The sequence below is a fragment of the Brachionichthys hirsutus genome, unplaced genomic scaffold (genome assembly GCF_040956055.1).
Source record: "Brachionichthys hirsutus isolate HB-005 unplaced genomic scaffold, CSIRO-AGI_Bhir_v1 contig_987, whole genome shotgun sequence".
In the NCBI taxonomy this organism is placed as follows: Eukaryota; Metazoa; Chordata; class Actinopteri; order Lophiiformes; family Brachionichthyidae; genus Brachionichthys; species Brachionichthys hirsutus.
The window spans coordinates 328,240-342,983 of NW_027180338.1; the positions used below are offsets into that span (position 1 = coordinate 328,240).

General features: G+C 41.1%; 1 protein-coding gene across 1 annotated transcript; it reads right to left on the bottom strand.

Moving 5' to 3' along the window:
* Positions 1–1,103: 1,103 nt before the first annotated feature.
* On the bottom strand, positions 1,104–8,418 carry LOC137913674 (probable G-protein coupled receptor 149). The gene is made up of 5 exons (XM_068757310.1): positions 7,489–8,418; positions 5,776–5,956; positions 5,153–5,646; positions 2,165–2,308; positions 1,104–1,616 (listed from the first exon to the last, which is right to left on the bottom strand). The coding sequence occupies exons 1-5, from the start codon at positions 8,416–8,418 to the stop codon at positions 1,104–1,106; spliced, it is 2,262 nt and encodes a 753-aa protein (XP_068613411.1).
* Positions 8,419–14,744: the final 6,326 nt, after the last annotated feature.

Sequence of the window (14,744 nt, forward strand, 5' to 3'; positions counted from 1 at the left end):
TTTTAAATATAAATGGTTTTATCCTGTCCTGTAGCGTAAATTAATTAACCTTTAATGACATCGTTATTCCGGGGGATGATAAATAAACCACACAAATACTGTGCCGATGATGTGTTTTATTATATGGCAACCAAACAGCTATTATAAAAAAAGAGACAACATAAAACAAATGTATATACATATATTATAAAGATACTCTGAAATACCTATTCTACTGCACATGTAAACATAACTATGCATCCGAGGAACAGATATGCTCATCTCACCGAAGTTCAGCTATCCACTAAAAAATGTCTCTGAATAACAATACAGTCTAATGTATTCATGTCCTGAATCAATGCATGTGTTTGTCCTCAGGTGGCTCTATGACTGAGTAAGCAGAGATGATCCCATAAAGTTTTTTTTTTTAACGTACAATCATATGCTGCCTATATACTGCAGGACATTATGCACACTGGCCTACATGTTTAATTGCATTGAATGTGTTCTGAAGGCATAAGTATCTTGTTGACCTTTTCTTCACTTATTACCTGTACCCTTTGTCATCTCCTTTTCCTACCGGTTCCTGCAATTTTTTTTTACATTGATAGAGGGCTATCTCTCTCATTTGATAGAATTACCACGCATAGTGCAATACATCATGGTCATAGTGTATTTAAACACCCATGGCCATGGGGTGAGTCAAACACATGGGTCACGTGACTCCTTGCAGCTGAGTCATCAAGGACGTAGCTTCATTGTAGATGTCAACAGAACTGAACCTCTGCTCGCCGCTTTCCGACTAAGTGAGTTCCTTGCTGTATCTATTCCATGATGATAGGCTGGCCTATGGCGAGAGGCAAGGAATGCAGGATACTATAATGTCCTTTTCTCCCTTCTACTCTCCAATTCCTTTCGCGCTTTCTCCCTCACACAATAAATGCTTATCCCTTTTTCCTTACAGACTCTTCTATATACATGTGCTGTCAGGATAGCATCTGACAAGGACGAACAAGAATAATAGATTATAACAATTAAGTCTCTGTTTTGATCACCAGTATTTCCTCTTGAAGGGTGACCAGAAGGAAGTAATTGTGGAAAGATTAGGATATTTCTTCATCTTGTTACTCTTCTTTGTCCACAGTTTGCTTTCTGTAGGCCTCATTCAGCAGTTGTATCTCCTCGCGATAACCCGAGCTCTCCTGCGTCTGCCGTCGGCTGTTCTGTCGGTGCGCCTCTACAGTGTCAGGTATAGTGATATTGATGATATCAGCCGCTGGGTTGCCGCTGCCTGGGATGGTCAGAGAGTAGGAAGCTGTCTCACCCAGGTCGCAGGAGACAAAGCGGTTTTCCCTCCGAGAATATCGCAGCGACGGTGAGCGGGCGTGGATGGAGGACTGGCTGATGTTGGAGACGATGGAGACGCTGTCCATGGCCTCCTCATTGTCACAGATCTCCAGGACTTCCAGGTGAATCTTCACATTGGTGTCGCCCACACCGGCTCGTAGACCAAGCCCCAATCCAATATCGATGCCCATCCCTACACTGCTGACATTCCTGTCTGCAGCCTGCGCTCCTGAGGCTGGGTCGTCTCCACTGGGCTCATGGCCAACTGATTTGGAGCGATACACTTCCACCTTTGAAGTAAGGAGAAATATTATAAACAGCAGGGCGCAAAAGTTTTTATTTTTGTAATTTATTCAGTAATCTTCGTTTTTCCAAAGGAATCATTTAAATATTCTCATATTTCATTTTGGGACTGGTTGAAAACCACAAGGTCCAAATGTTCCCACCGATATTGTATAAGGCTGGTTGTTTTATCTCACCTCCCAAATCACTCCACTTCAATATATAATTGATATTTACTTCTAGATTACAATGATAATTTAAAGAAAAAAATAGAAAATATGTAAAGTTGTTGTATGGGTTAATAGTTCTAACAGTGTATTTGATAGATATATAACCCAGCTTTGCATAAAGACTAGCAGAAGTTGTCTCTTCAAAATGAAAATACAAATACCTTTTAGAATTGCTGAAACACTGCATATTAAACGTACATATGTTTATGTAACCGGAAACATTTAAGCAAAAAGTAGTTTATTGGATACTAACGATTTTCATTCCTTTATTCACAAGAACAGAAAGCGGTTCCGAGATCTAACTTCACATTTAGGAAGGTTGTTACCTTCTTGTCATTGTTGGGGGAGATTTTGAGTCCGTCGCTGCTGACCTCATAGGTGGACAGAGAGAAGGTCTTTCCTGTGGGGGCTTGCAGAGAAACGGTGCCCTGAAAGGCACACAGCGGGATTGATAGACCACCGGATGACCGCTACATAGAATAACCAGGGAAGACAACAGATAAAATGTTTAGTCAACATCAAGCAGAGCAGCTTAATGTATGTCTGAACCTGGCTGGTTTATTCATAGAAATTTCTATTTAAGATTTTAACAAATTCTATTTTGGCGTCTGCATCTTGTCATTTTCTCTTATGTTCCTATTGCTCAAACTAATTTAGTTTAGCCTTGATGTCATGCACATGGAAAATGAATGTGCTGACCAATCATCTTCATCTTAGTTAATGAGGCTCTCATGTAAGAGGCCTGTCAACACCACTCTGTTGTTACAATGAGATATCAGGGCTATAGAGAAGCAACCAGGATAATGCAGCTTCATGGGTAGGACGGGTAGCAGGAGCTAGCGTAGCACAAGCAGTGTCTCCCTTGAGCTGGTCCCAAACCTGGATAAAGGCAGAGGGTTGCAGTAGGAACGGCATCCCGAAAAACACTTTACCAGAATTAAACATGCAATCAACTTTAAATATTGTAGGGAATTTCCGTATTTAGATGGGATTCCACAACGTAATTACATGCCGACACCACTAGGAACGCACAACATTTAGTTTGTTGTTGTAATGACTGATTTCAATTGAACGCATCACAACAGTGACATCACACAACACAGATAAACATGGGCTTAGATTGGCTGGGGCGGAACCCCCACCTTGAGGGGGACGGACTCATGGACATGGAAAGAAACGGACGCGGAGAGCGACCCTTTGTTCGGACCTGAGACAGACACACAAAACAGGATCGAACCTCAGCGCTGATATCCGAACTAATTGTACTGATCTGTTAATTATATAAATGTCTTAATCTTAACCCACATTCTCCTCATTGAATACGCACCCACGATGGAGAACAAGAACCGGAAGAGGGTTTGGTAAAACCCTACAATATTAAAGACACACCGGATCACAGAGGCTAATCAGCTGAATAATATGGCTAACATTATCATGCCAACATTTGATCATGTGAGCATTATGCATTTGTTAGTATGCTACATGCTACACATATAATAATCCCTTGATACTGGCATGGTGTCTATTGATTAGGGCTGATTTATTTTCCTGCCAATTCCAAATCAATAATAAGCTTATTTTTTGCCTCATTGCTGAACATTTACTTGCAGTTTTGTGTGTGTTTGCAGAGGGGTGAACGACATTCAGCGCCAGACATCTGAATGTGCATTAGAGTTCCATTTTGCCTCTGGGAGCTGACTTGCGAATGCCCCTCCGGTTATGTGCTTCCTAACAGAGAGTATGAAGTCACGGAGAGGGTAAAGATGTCTTTAAGCTCTAATTCCATCTCTCCCTGTGGACGCTGAAGGCGACAAGGGCTGGCGGTAAGGAGGACAGACGCTGGGTAATGAGATCTAGCCTGCTAACAAGGAAAAAACACAGCCGCGAAGTGGTATAAATCACAAATCTTATACTTATACATGATGCAAACCGAGCTGGAGATGTATGCCTCATTAATTTTCTGTCTCCTGACTCCTTTCAAACTTAGAAGTGGAATATAAACACATATAAATAATATAGAAAGTGTGTGCATTTTTGTGTGTACGCATGCACACTTGCATACATCTACATTTATTCAAGATAATTTTACAAGCTCATGGTGATATTCAACTAAAAGACTTGTTATCCCAGCCATTATTTGCAAGGTTAATATATGTGGCTGCTGCTCCGGAACAGATCGAGGCTCGCTTTTTCATCTGTGTTGTTATCTCCAAAGCCAGGATGCATTCATCATTATGCCTTTACTGTTCTGCTTTTGTATAACTGTTCAAATGGATCTGAAAAAATACAGAGAAAATCAGGCTTGTTGTATTACAGGAGCACAGGTTGTCATCCACAAAGAAAGAGATGTATTAAAATGAATAATTGGATATTAGTGCATGCGCCTAACAAGCTCCATTGTTTATGCGTAGTGCTCTTTGAATTAGCATACAAAGGAACTATAGAGACTGAGGGAAAAAACAAAACAAAATTCAAGCACAAGTTTGGGTCCTGAGAGACAGACTTCACTACATTATCTGTAACATACCTAGTATGCTTTTGGTTGCTCTCAAAGTTGGAGTTTTTAAACCAAATAACAGCAATCCCTACAATCTCACCAAACCTGCTAAATTAATGAGCCGCTGTCCCTGGACAGATTTTAAAAAGTCTGCCCAGCAGCACTGAATTTATATTTGGCTCTGAAAGACAAGGGAGAGACAGCTACTACATGTGATAATAAAATGCTGTCATTAATTAATTTACTCCAGTGATCAGAGCCATCAATGTGGCACAAGGAGAGAAGAAGAGTTCTAAACCATTTGATCTAAATCACAAACACATCTCCCAGTTCTACCAGTCTGATTATATAGAGGCATATTTACAGATGCAGGGTAAACCCATCCAGACACAGGCCAACCAACAGAGTCGAACAGACATTCGAACAGTCACTGACCACACAAAAATGTGCACAATTATTTTGAGACTGGCTGCATAAAGAGAGCATCCTCCACTAGTGGTGTGTACCTTTATCTCTGTACTGGTGTGCTGCATTAAGACAGCACTTAATTTCCTTTTAAACAAAATGTGAACACAGAAACCAGATTGAAAATCTGTTCATTGTATGGTCCTGAGAGAGGACTCTCTTCAAAATGATCCTTTCTAAAGTGCAATGCCATATGTTGGATGCAAATGCAGCAGTGGGTTGACTAGATGAAGAAAGCAACAGAGTGCGAATGTGGGAAATCAATACAAGCCATCCTTAAACAGAGAATAACAGACACAAGCCTCTAAATTACCTCAGCCTAATAAAGCGACTAACATGGACAATGGGCTACCTGTCTGGTTGTTCGCTCTGATTTACTCCTGCACCACTCCCAGTCTGTCAGCTCGATTTTCCGACACGTTTCATGTGACAGCCTCCTCTCCGACCCCTCGAACACAGACAGCATGTCGGCAAGATTGCAATCCTGCTCCCGGTCATGAGCGGATACGCAGCAGAAGTCCCCATCATCTCCGTTGGTCTCGTGGGGGAGTGAAGGGCAATCAGCCAGCGACTCTCCTCCACCAGCCACGGCTCCCAAAAGGAGGTCCGCATGAGAAGAGCTGTCCATAGGGCAGGAGGTGCTGAAATCAAAATCAGGCCCCACATTGGAGAGGCCACCACTTTCTAGGGGCTCTAAACGGGTATTGGGGAAGTCACAACTGAACAGGCTGTGATAAGCTGGTTTCTCAATGGACAGACTGTTGTGAGGCACGGTGGCATGTGACAACTTGTACGCCCCATAACCTTGTTGGAAGGAAATGTTGAACTCAAATCTTCTTTTCACTGCTGTAAAAAAAAAAAAAGGTGAGAATGATGTTACAGCACTATCATTAAGAAGAGGCACAATTTACAATTGGCTCATTGCGCAAATACTTGCTGGTGTTTTGTGGTCAATTCTATTATGTAAGGATTTACCTGAGGGTTTTTGTGTTGGCTGCCTCTTGCAGTTAATGAAGCAGCCACATGGCATGTGGATCCAGCGCTCAGACAGCACAAATAATGGAGTGACCGCAGGAGCCAGTAGCGTGAGAAAGTAGCTCAGAGCCTCCAAGGATAAGCTGCGTGCTTTCAGAGCATGGCGCACCAGCACCAGAGTCTGTGAACGATAGGGGAGAGGAAATTAATTCACAGAACAGTTGGTGATTCATTATGAATGAGGAAGAGGAGAGAGGGAGATTGATGGCTTCAATATATTACACCTCTTACCTATACTGGGTGTTTTTTTGCCTTTTGCGTTTTTAAATTATCTTTTCACTTTTCAGTTGAAATAGGGAAGCTTGAGAAAAATACACCACAGTGACTTCCTATTTAACTGCTTAAAGCCATATTAAAGGACATTAAATCTATAAAATCATACATTCCGTCAGTTCTTGGAAAATGAAACTGTTCGTTTTATGATTTGTTCTGTGGCAGGTTCAGGATTGTGCCGATACTGACTTCATTGTCTTTGTGGAAAATGATACACCACTTACTGGAAGCACAGAATTCAATTTAAAAAAAATATTTTGAAAAACAATCTTAGGCCGAGATCACATTGAGATTCACCGCCACATCTGGGGCACTAAATCAAATCTTCACTACTCGTAGCCCTGAAACTATAATCTAAGGTGATTGGATTTATAAAGGAAAAACATTTTATATGGTGGAGATGTCTTGGAGATAAATGAAACTGAAAATTGCAGACACAAAATCTTTGACAAGTTAAAGAGAAACAAGACGAAACAAAACAAAACAATGTCACATTGTTAAAAAAAGTCTCAAATGTAAATATTGAGAATTCTCTTCATCTTGAGACCTGATTATTGCAATATAATTATGTAGTTCTTTTGCTAATTTTGTGTTGCAACATTGGAATGTTGTTTTTGTTTTTCCGTCATGCACAGCAGCTATCATTTGAAATGTCTCTTTTAGGTTGAGCAAGAACAAACACCGAAGCAGTGGGAGACATGCACAGCATTTTGTAAGGAGACACAGTGACTGACATTCAGGTGCTGTTCAAGACAAGAACGTTGGACTGATAAGACACTGGCTCCTTAATGACACCCGACATGACAATATGACTTTAACTACAGGTGAAGGAGAAGAAATATAAAAGGAATTTCATCATTCTTTTTTTTGTCAGATTCATTCTTTTGATTCTTTTAAATGGGTGAGAAGTTGATATATTTACAATCGTTGGTGTTGTACTATGATAATGATAAATATAGTCATACCATCCCAACTGAAAAAGCATAAAAAAATGCATCCAACAAGGAAATTAAATCTTAAAACTAATTCTTGATTAGCAGGGGATCAATAAATAAAGAATGGCTAATGTACAGTATTAGATAAAGTGGTTCTTCGGCACGCCATCGACGCCGTGGACGTTTTGTAAATAGTTTTTTTAGACATGCACAGCATTTTGTAAGGAGACACAGTGACTGACATTCAGGTGTTGTTCAAGACAAGAACGTTGGACTGATAAGACACTGGCTCCTTAATGACACCCGACATGACAATATGACTTTAGGTGAAGGAGAAGAAATATATGTATGTACAGTATTAGATAAGGTGGTTTGGCAGAGCATTGAAGTGCACAGGCCTGTGTTTTGCTGCTGTAAAATCCATTCTTCTTCAAGCTATACTTACCATCATTGGCATCCATAAAATAACTCGAACCACAGCCAGGATCAGGGAGAAGCGTTTTTGCGCGAACACCACCGGTGTGTCCTCGACAGATGCTGGGGAAATGCAGCTGTTCTCTTTCTCCCTGAGCCCCGTCCCGGATGAACTTGGGCTCAGCTCGTTGTAGGCGCCGAAACATCTGCTGAGACTATCCCTGGAAAACGATTGGAGCTCACAGAGGGGAGCGGAACCACTTAGTCCCCTTTCCATGGGGTGTAGCAAAGTCCTTTGGGGCTCTCTGGAGCACAACAGCTGGCAGGTTAAGGGGATGAAGAAAAATAACAAGCCGCAGAAACAAAGAGAATATAAAGAGAAAAGCAGCAGGATGTAAAAACTGTCGCTGTCTGGAAAACACCCCAAAGAAGCTGGCGTAATGCTGCCCCACCCGCACAAAGGTAACACACTGACGACCAGGCTGACAGCCCAAACACCGGCGATGGCCCACGTGACTTGTAGGGGTCGGCGGACAGATTGAAGCACTCCAAATCTCTTAGTGACATAAAAAGTGTAGGCTGCAATAAGACAAGCCTTCATATTGCTGGAAACAGCCTGGAACACGTAGAGAAGTCCGGATAAAGTGCACAGGCGGCCAGAGCCTCCTCCATCTGCCCCCCACTGCAGGAGCATGAACAAGGAGAGGGGCACCACGCTGAGCAGGTCGTCCACCGACATGGACGCCACGATGAGGCATAAGGAGGTCTTTCTCCTCATCCGGAGAAGAGAGCGCAGCGAATACGCGCCTCCCACGAAGGTAGCAGCGGCGATGGTTGCGCTCAAGCCGAAAAGCAGCTGGCGAATGTGCGATTCCGCCCCCGCGGGGTCCGTCTTCTCGTCGGTGGCCGTGGAAAGGTAGCTCTGGTTGGGCGCCGGGGAGCTGAGGTGCGTCGTGGACATTTTTATGAAATTAACTTCCCTGTCTTTGGGCGCTTTAAACTGGTAAAAGTTTACTGTGTTGCATAGTTGTGAAGAATGCACAACATGCGCCGTATCTCTAAAAATAATAATAATAATAATAAACACACAGTGGGGATGATGAGAGAGACACGAAGAGACTCCTGCTCCGATAAAAAGAGCCGTCCCGACTTGGAGCCTCCGGGTGCCGTGGTGCGCGCAACTGGAGCGCCGCTTAATTCCAGCAGTCGATTTACGCGCTGCCGTCATCGCCGCTTCTTCTCACGTCAGCTATCAGCGATTGGGCAAAACATGGCCTGGTTCATTGCGTCAGGCTGCGTTATCGTAAGAGTCTTTAGTCTCGGGTCAAGAGAAACCCACCGCCCCCCTCCCAGATTAGGGACATTTCACCGCAACTGATTTTAAGTGAGAAAATAATTATTGTGGGTAATTCCATTTAAAAGCAAACAACCTCTGCACAAATGTTATGTTCGTGCAACCAATTTACAGCAGACGAGCCTTCTTTTAATAAAACATGTTTTTAAATAAAAACTTTCTAGCTTATTGGAGTCAGAATTAAAATCAGAAGGTGATTCATAATAAAACCAGACTGAAAACAGAGTCAGCTTTTAGAGGCATGTACAGCACATCTTTTATACTATACGTGCTATGTTACTGTCAGAGTAGAACAGCGCTCTGAGACAAGGACTGCTGGACACATTCACAGCATTGGAGTACTTCAAAATCAAGTTCTTCAACGCTTGCTGACTCAAAAAAAAGAATCAAACATAAGGGAGTTCGACATGGGTTAGAAAATGAAATTCTATATCTGTCTGTGGTCAGTGAGAGTCTATACTCTGGAAGTGGCCTTGTGGCATCCATTCCTGTTGCGTTCAAGGACTTTCAGGCTGAAGGACTCCTCATTATTTATATGGTTGCATGGATGCTCATTTGTCCTCATTGTGGTCAATATACCGTAAATGAATGAATGAATGAATTTTGGACTCATTCCCTTTATGCAAATGTGTCAGGGCTTTGCATGGCGACAGCCAACACTTTAAGTTTATTAACCTGATGTCATATTCTCATTCACTGATCAGTGTCAGTCTCTGATGTAGCTTAGCTCTTTCAGCCTTGCACAGCTTACACCAAAGTGACCGTGAAACAAGACTGTAAGGGCAAGCAACTTTATGTTTTGCAATTGAATTATAGTTTGCGCTAAGTGACTTACAGCCAGTCAGTCTCATGACTAGACTATCCAGGGGCCTCGAGAACTCATGGAGAAACACAAGAACAAAACACAACAAACAAAGGTGCACAAACACACACACACCCTCGCTGAGCTCATCCTCGCACATGAAGGTGACCTACTTTGTGTGTGTTTGTGTGTGCTGCACATCACAGTAGTGGTTTCATGTGAGCATTAAAAGGCAGAAGGTGAAAGTGTTCTGTAAATATTTTCATTGCCTTGTAGTGCATCGATGAGAAATTGAGAAACAATGATCAAATGGAATGTGTTCAAATATCTGAAAATGTAACACTGTCAAAAGGGATCTCATCATGTATTCACGACAGAAAGACTGAAAATAAAGATGGCCAGATGAATACAAAGAAAGGAAGAAACAAAACTGCAGAAGTAAATATTTATTCTATGAAAATATGTAAAATTAGTCATGTGTTTTTAAATCTCTATATTTATATATATCTATAAGTCATGAAGTAGTGCACTGTCAAAACAGAAATGTTTAAATTATTAAATGTTCCTTATATTATAAAGAGCAAAGCAAAATTAGCAGTACCTCTCATCATTGTACAAAATATGCGATTTGTGTATAATTGTGACAAATCTACTTTCAAATAAGCGGTCAAGAAGATGAATAAATGAATGAATGATTTAAACTGAACAATCACAAACAGAAGTGCTGCCGGATGACAATCAATCTTCCAAATCAAACAAATATATTTTCCTTTGCAAAATGGCTGAGTTTCAGATGTTCATGTCCACCGATTTATAATAAGGTACTGAGAAAAGATGAGCAGACTCTCTGCAAACCGGATGGAACTGTCCATTCATTCCCTGTAGATTGTGGAGGCCTTTGTAGAGAGTTATGACTCATTAAATCTGTGAAATGAGGCCTGTTATAATGAGCGATAACAACCTTGTGCAACACATTAAAAGGTATTGCCTAAAATATGGCATTTTAATTGCTATGTCCACTTTAATAGACCATTAATGAACTCCGATGAAGCAAAAAACAAATTATATTCAGACTAATAAAGCAAGGGTTCACTTTGAGAGCAACGGTCATTCAATTGATCATTAATTGGTTTTAATCTTATCTTGGAAATGAAAATGAAACAATGGAAAAGCTGTGAAGTAAAACCTTCTTATGTTAGCCACAGCTCATCTGGAGTGTAAAATGAAATCAGCTAATCAGTGATAAATGAATTTAACATGTTGCAGACACTTCAGTAGATTCATTATTCATTATCTACATATGCTCATATTTCCATACATATCTGCACAAGTTACATTGCAACTACTTGTGTGCTGGTTTCTGTCGGTCAATCTTAAATTCAGCAGAGCATTTAGTTTATAGCTTTGAAGTGTAAAGCAGCTGGAGCCCTAAACACACACAGAGTCGACAGAGTGCATCATGATCCGAAGTCTCATCAAGCACGATGTGGCGGCTCTTTGGGCAGAGGCAGAAGCAGAATTGAAGATTATATCTGCATTTGAAAGTGATGGTGCCACTTGGGAAAACAATGTCTGTTGTTGTCCATCCAATGGGATTTGTGATGGGCAGAGGAGGGTCAGTGTCTGCTGTGGAGGAGGGCTGTAGAGGAGGTGGGGTAGTATGGGAGAAGTGTGTAAAACAGGTGGCTGGAGGCTGTTGGACCTTGTTGTGCATGGTTTGCTTTTCATCAGCTTTTTTTGCATAGCAGGGGAACAAACAGTCCACGGGAAGGGTCCTCAAAGATGAAGGAGGCTCAGTGTACACAGTGATCCTGTTAGTGTGACAGGATAGAGGGGAGGCAGACCCCTATAACATTCCTTCTTCTCTGTCCTCACCATGTGCTGGAGGGGTTTTGCACTCTGCTTCTCTGCAGTCCCCAGACAGTCAGGAGGCTCTCAACAGGGAGATGGTGATGATTGGAGGTGGAAGGCTCATTCTCTTCAGTTTCTGCAGAAAGTGAAGGTGATGTTGTGCCTTTTTCATGTGTCAAGGAGATTTATTCCGCACTGGCGTAAAAAATTACATGATGAATGCAACTTTTATGGGGGGAACAATCTAAATGTGCCATTATTTTATAGTGATGGATTTTTAAATTAATATTTACTCTGTAATGATATGTTAAGCAATATAATGGTCAACTGCAAATTACAATTGCTTTTATTATTTTCATTATCTTCCTAAGGTTATATGCTGCTGATGAAGATGCACTTTCACTTCTCGGACGGTTCTGAGCCCTGACCGTGAAAATCTGCCAATACAAAGCAATAATCTGATGCCAATTATTAATCAATGAGATCTTTGCCTGGGATTTTTTTCAAATATGAATAATCATATATTACTTTGATATATTAAACAAAATGTAACAAATAAATACATAACTACAAATACACAGAAATGTATTGCAGGTCTAATGTTTTTAAATGTTTGACCTTTTTCCTCTTCTCTCTTTTGGGTTTGTTTTGTGTAGCTTCCTTTTCCTGTTTGTGCTAGGAATATAAGGGTCTTTACAGGACAAAGGTTTTCATTACTATAAAGGTTTTCATTTAAAAATATATTGATAAATAATGAGGCTACAGAAGTCTGACTTCTCTAAATGAGTGGGCACATTGAAGAAGGTCTCGGCCCTTCCAGCTATGAATTTCATCTTTGTATTTCATGGATGGCATCACGCTGCATTCTTTATAGAGACACAAAGAGTAGATACAAAGCAAATATTGTAACTCTCATGGGTGCACGCTTGATTTGGCCTGAAGCTGAAGACACCATTTACTTTTATATGTGCTCCTACAGTTTTAGAGATCAGGAGGAGATATCCAGAATTAACATCAGAAAAAAGAAAAAAAACAGATGCTTGGGTAACCAAAGGACTACATCTTTCAAAGACCAGAAAAATCATTAACTTTTAAATAATGTTATTGCCAGGTCATACATAGTATTTCCACCAGATGGACCTGTAATACTGCAGGATTGCTGTCCTAATGTATCAGTCAAAATATGTAGCCAATAAGTGATGAACATTATTATCATAATCTCCTGAACTCATACCTGCTTTTCATACAAGTTGGAAATGTTGTTAGAGATATGAAGGGATGCTGACAATCAAGTGCAGCTACATATGGGTCGCTGCCACAGCCCTATAGGGACAGGAATCATCAAGGCACCTGACTGTGGAGAAATGCGACAAATTAGCCTCTTGTTTTTTTAATCATCACTCTGTAAGAACGTGAAGCTTCCAGTCCGACAGCCTGTCTTGCACTAATGACCCTGCAGAATGCCCGGCTTACTAGAATCAATTACTGGAGGAGGAAAAAAAATATTTGGCAAGAATGCAATTAGCTGCATCATGCTTGCGGAGTTAAAATTATGGAAAAAAATCTATCTGATGATTGATAATGATGATTATCTGTTATTTGTTTTCTTGTTATTATTATAGAATGAAAGATGGCATTAATAGGAAGGACAGAGAGAGAAAGAGAGAGAGCAGATTAAAGGACAGCACAACCTTTTTCTGTGGCGGAGTCTCCCTTCTCTGCCTGTGTGCATGTTGTGTGTATGTTTCTACATTAATGAGCAGACCGGAGATTATCATTAGGTTTCATTAGCATTTCTCCCTCCCTCTGGGTCCCATTGTGTTCCCCTTCCTCCCACTGATGAAGGCAGGGAGAGAGTGGCAGCGTGCATGGCTCACTCTCAGAAATTAACGAACGCTATATGTCTGGCAGTGTTTTTAGAATAAACTGACTCTTTTGAAGTTAGACATCAGATAGCGTTTCCAGAGAAAGGCGTCAGCTCGAACGAAGGAGGAAAATGGGAAAGTGTGTGAGGGGTAAAATTACGAAGTATGAGACAAAGGTGTCAAAAACCTTGAGTTTTGCAAATTATGTAGACAGATACATGCTTTAATGTTCATAATCAAGCATATCAAATGGGATTGAGCCTTTATCTAAGTGTTTTCTTTACTGGCATCCATGCATGAGCTTGGTTGTCATCCAAATGCCGCTGACAAGCATGACTTGGAAAACCTTTTAAAACCTTTTAAGCAGATGAGCCATCAAACTTGAGTGCTCCTTAAAACAGTGCAGACGTGTACTTCCCAACAGATTAACTGGTAGCAGGTTTCATTTTGTTGAAGTATATCTTCAGTCTGGGTCTTTCCGCCCTAAAATAGAGGATGGTGGCGTAGTGGTTAGCGCTGCTGCCTTACAGCAAGAAGGTACCAAATTTGAATCCTATCTGTGCGGAGTCTGTATGTTCTCCCCGTGTTTGCATGGGTTTTCTCCGGGTTCTCCGGCTTCCTCTCACCTCCAAAAACATCTAATTTAGATGAATTGATTACTATGCAAGGACAATAAAGGCTTTCTATTTCTATTTCTATTTCTGCTCTAAATCGTCCGGAGTGGATAAGTGTGTGCGAATGGTTGTGTGTGTTTCTGTGTGGCCCCTCGATGCGCTGGTAAGGCATTCGGGGTGTAACCCCCGCTTCTCGCCAATAGCAAGCTGGCATTAGGCTCCAGCAAATCCCTTCACTCCGTAAAGTGAAAAATCTGACGAAACTGAATGAATGAATAAATATAATAAGACTTTCATCACAGTTTATGGTGGAAATGATCTGGTTTCATTAGAGAACATTTCAGATCAGAGAGTAGAGGGCAGCTCTCAGTAGTTAGCTTTAACAGATATCAATGTGCTGCTTGCTACTGTACTTCATCTTCATGGAACTTTAACCCTATATTTGCTGTCTATTTTCCATGATTAATGTTATCCTGTCTTACAGCTGAAACTGAGCAAAATGGAAAATTCAAATCACATTAGTCCCATAGTGTATGGGAATACAATAAAGTAAAGGTCAGTTTGTCTTGCCTGCATTGACAGTTCAATGTCAAACATAGTTAAACATTTCCTGTCAAAGCATTTAGGATTTAACACAAGCGAGGGGGAAGAAATGGAGAGTGTAATCCCAAGTGCAGTTGTAGGAATGTCACTGGCAGTTGACAGATCCTGTTGGCGCACAAAGAAAAACATTAGTTGAAAAAGCATGATATCCATTTGTGGAAACGAGAACAAAGGTGAGCAGATGCTGGTCCGAAAAGC

What these genes read in the sequence shown, in the direction of transcription:
- LOC137913674 (XM_068757310.1), bottom strand. Translation starts at nt 8,418, where the DNA reads ATGTCCACGACGCACCTCAGCTCCCCGGCGCCCAACCAGAGCTACCTT. An exon ending in GCCAACACAAAAACCCTCAG is followed by an intron (nt 5,647 to 5,775) that starts GTAAATCCTTAC and finishes TTTTTTTTACAG; the next exon opens with CAGTGAAAAGAAGATTTGAG. An exon ending in CAGAGCGAACAACCAGACAG is followed by an intron (nt 2,309 to 5,152) that starts GTAGCCCATTGT and finishes TATTCTATGTAG; the next exon opens with CGGTCATCCGGTGGTCTATC.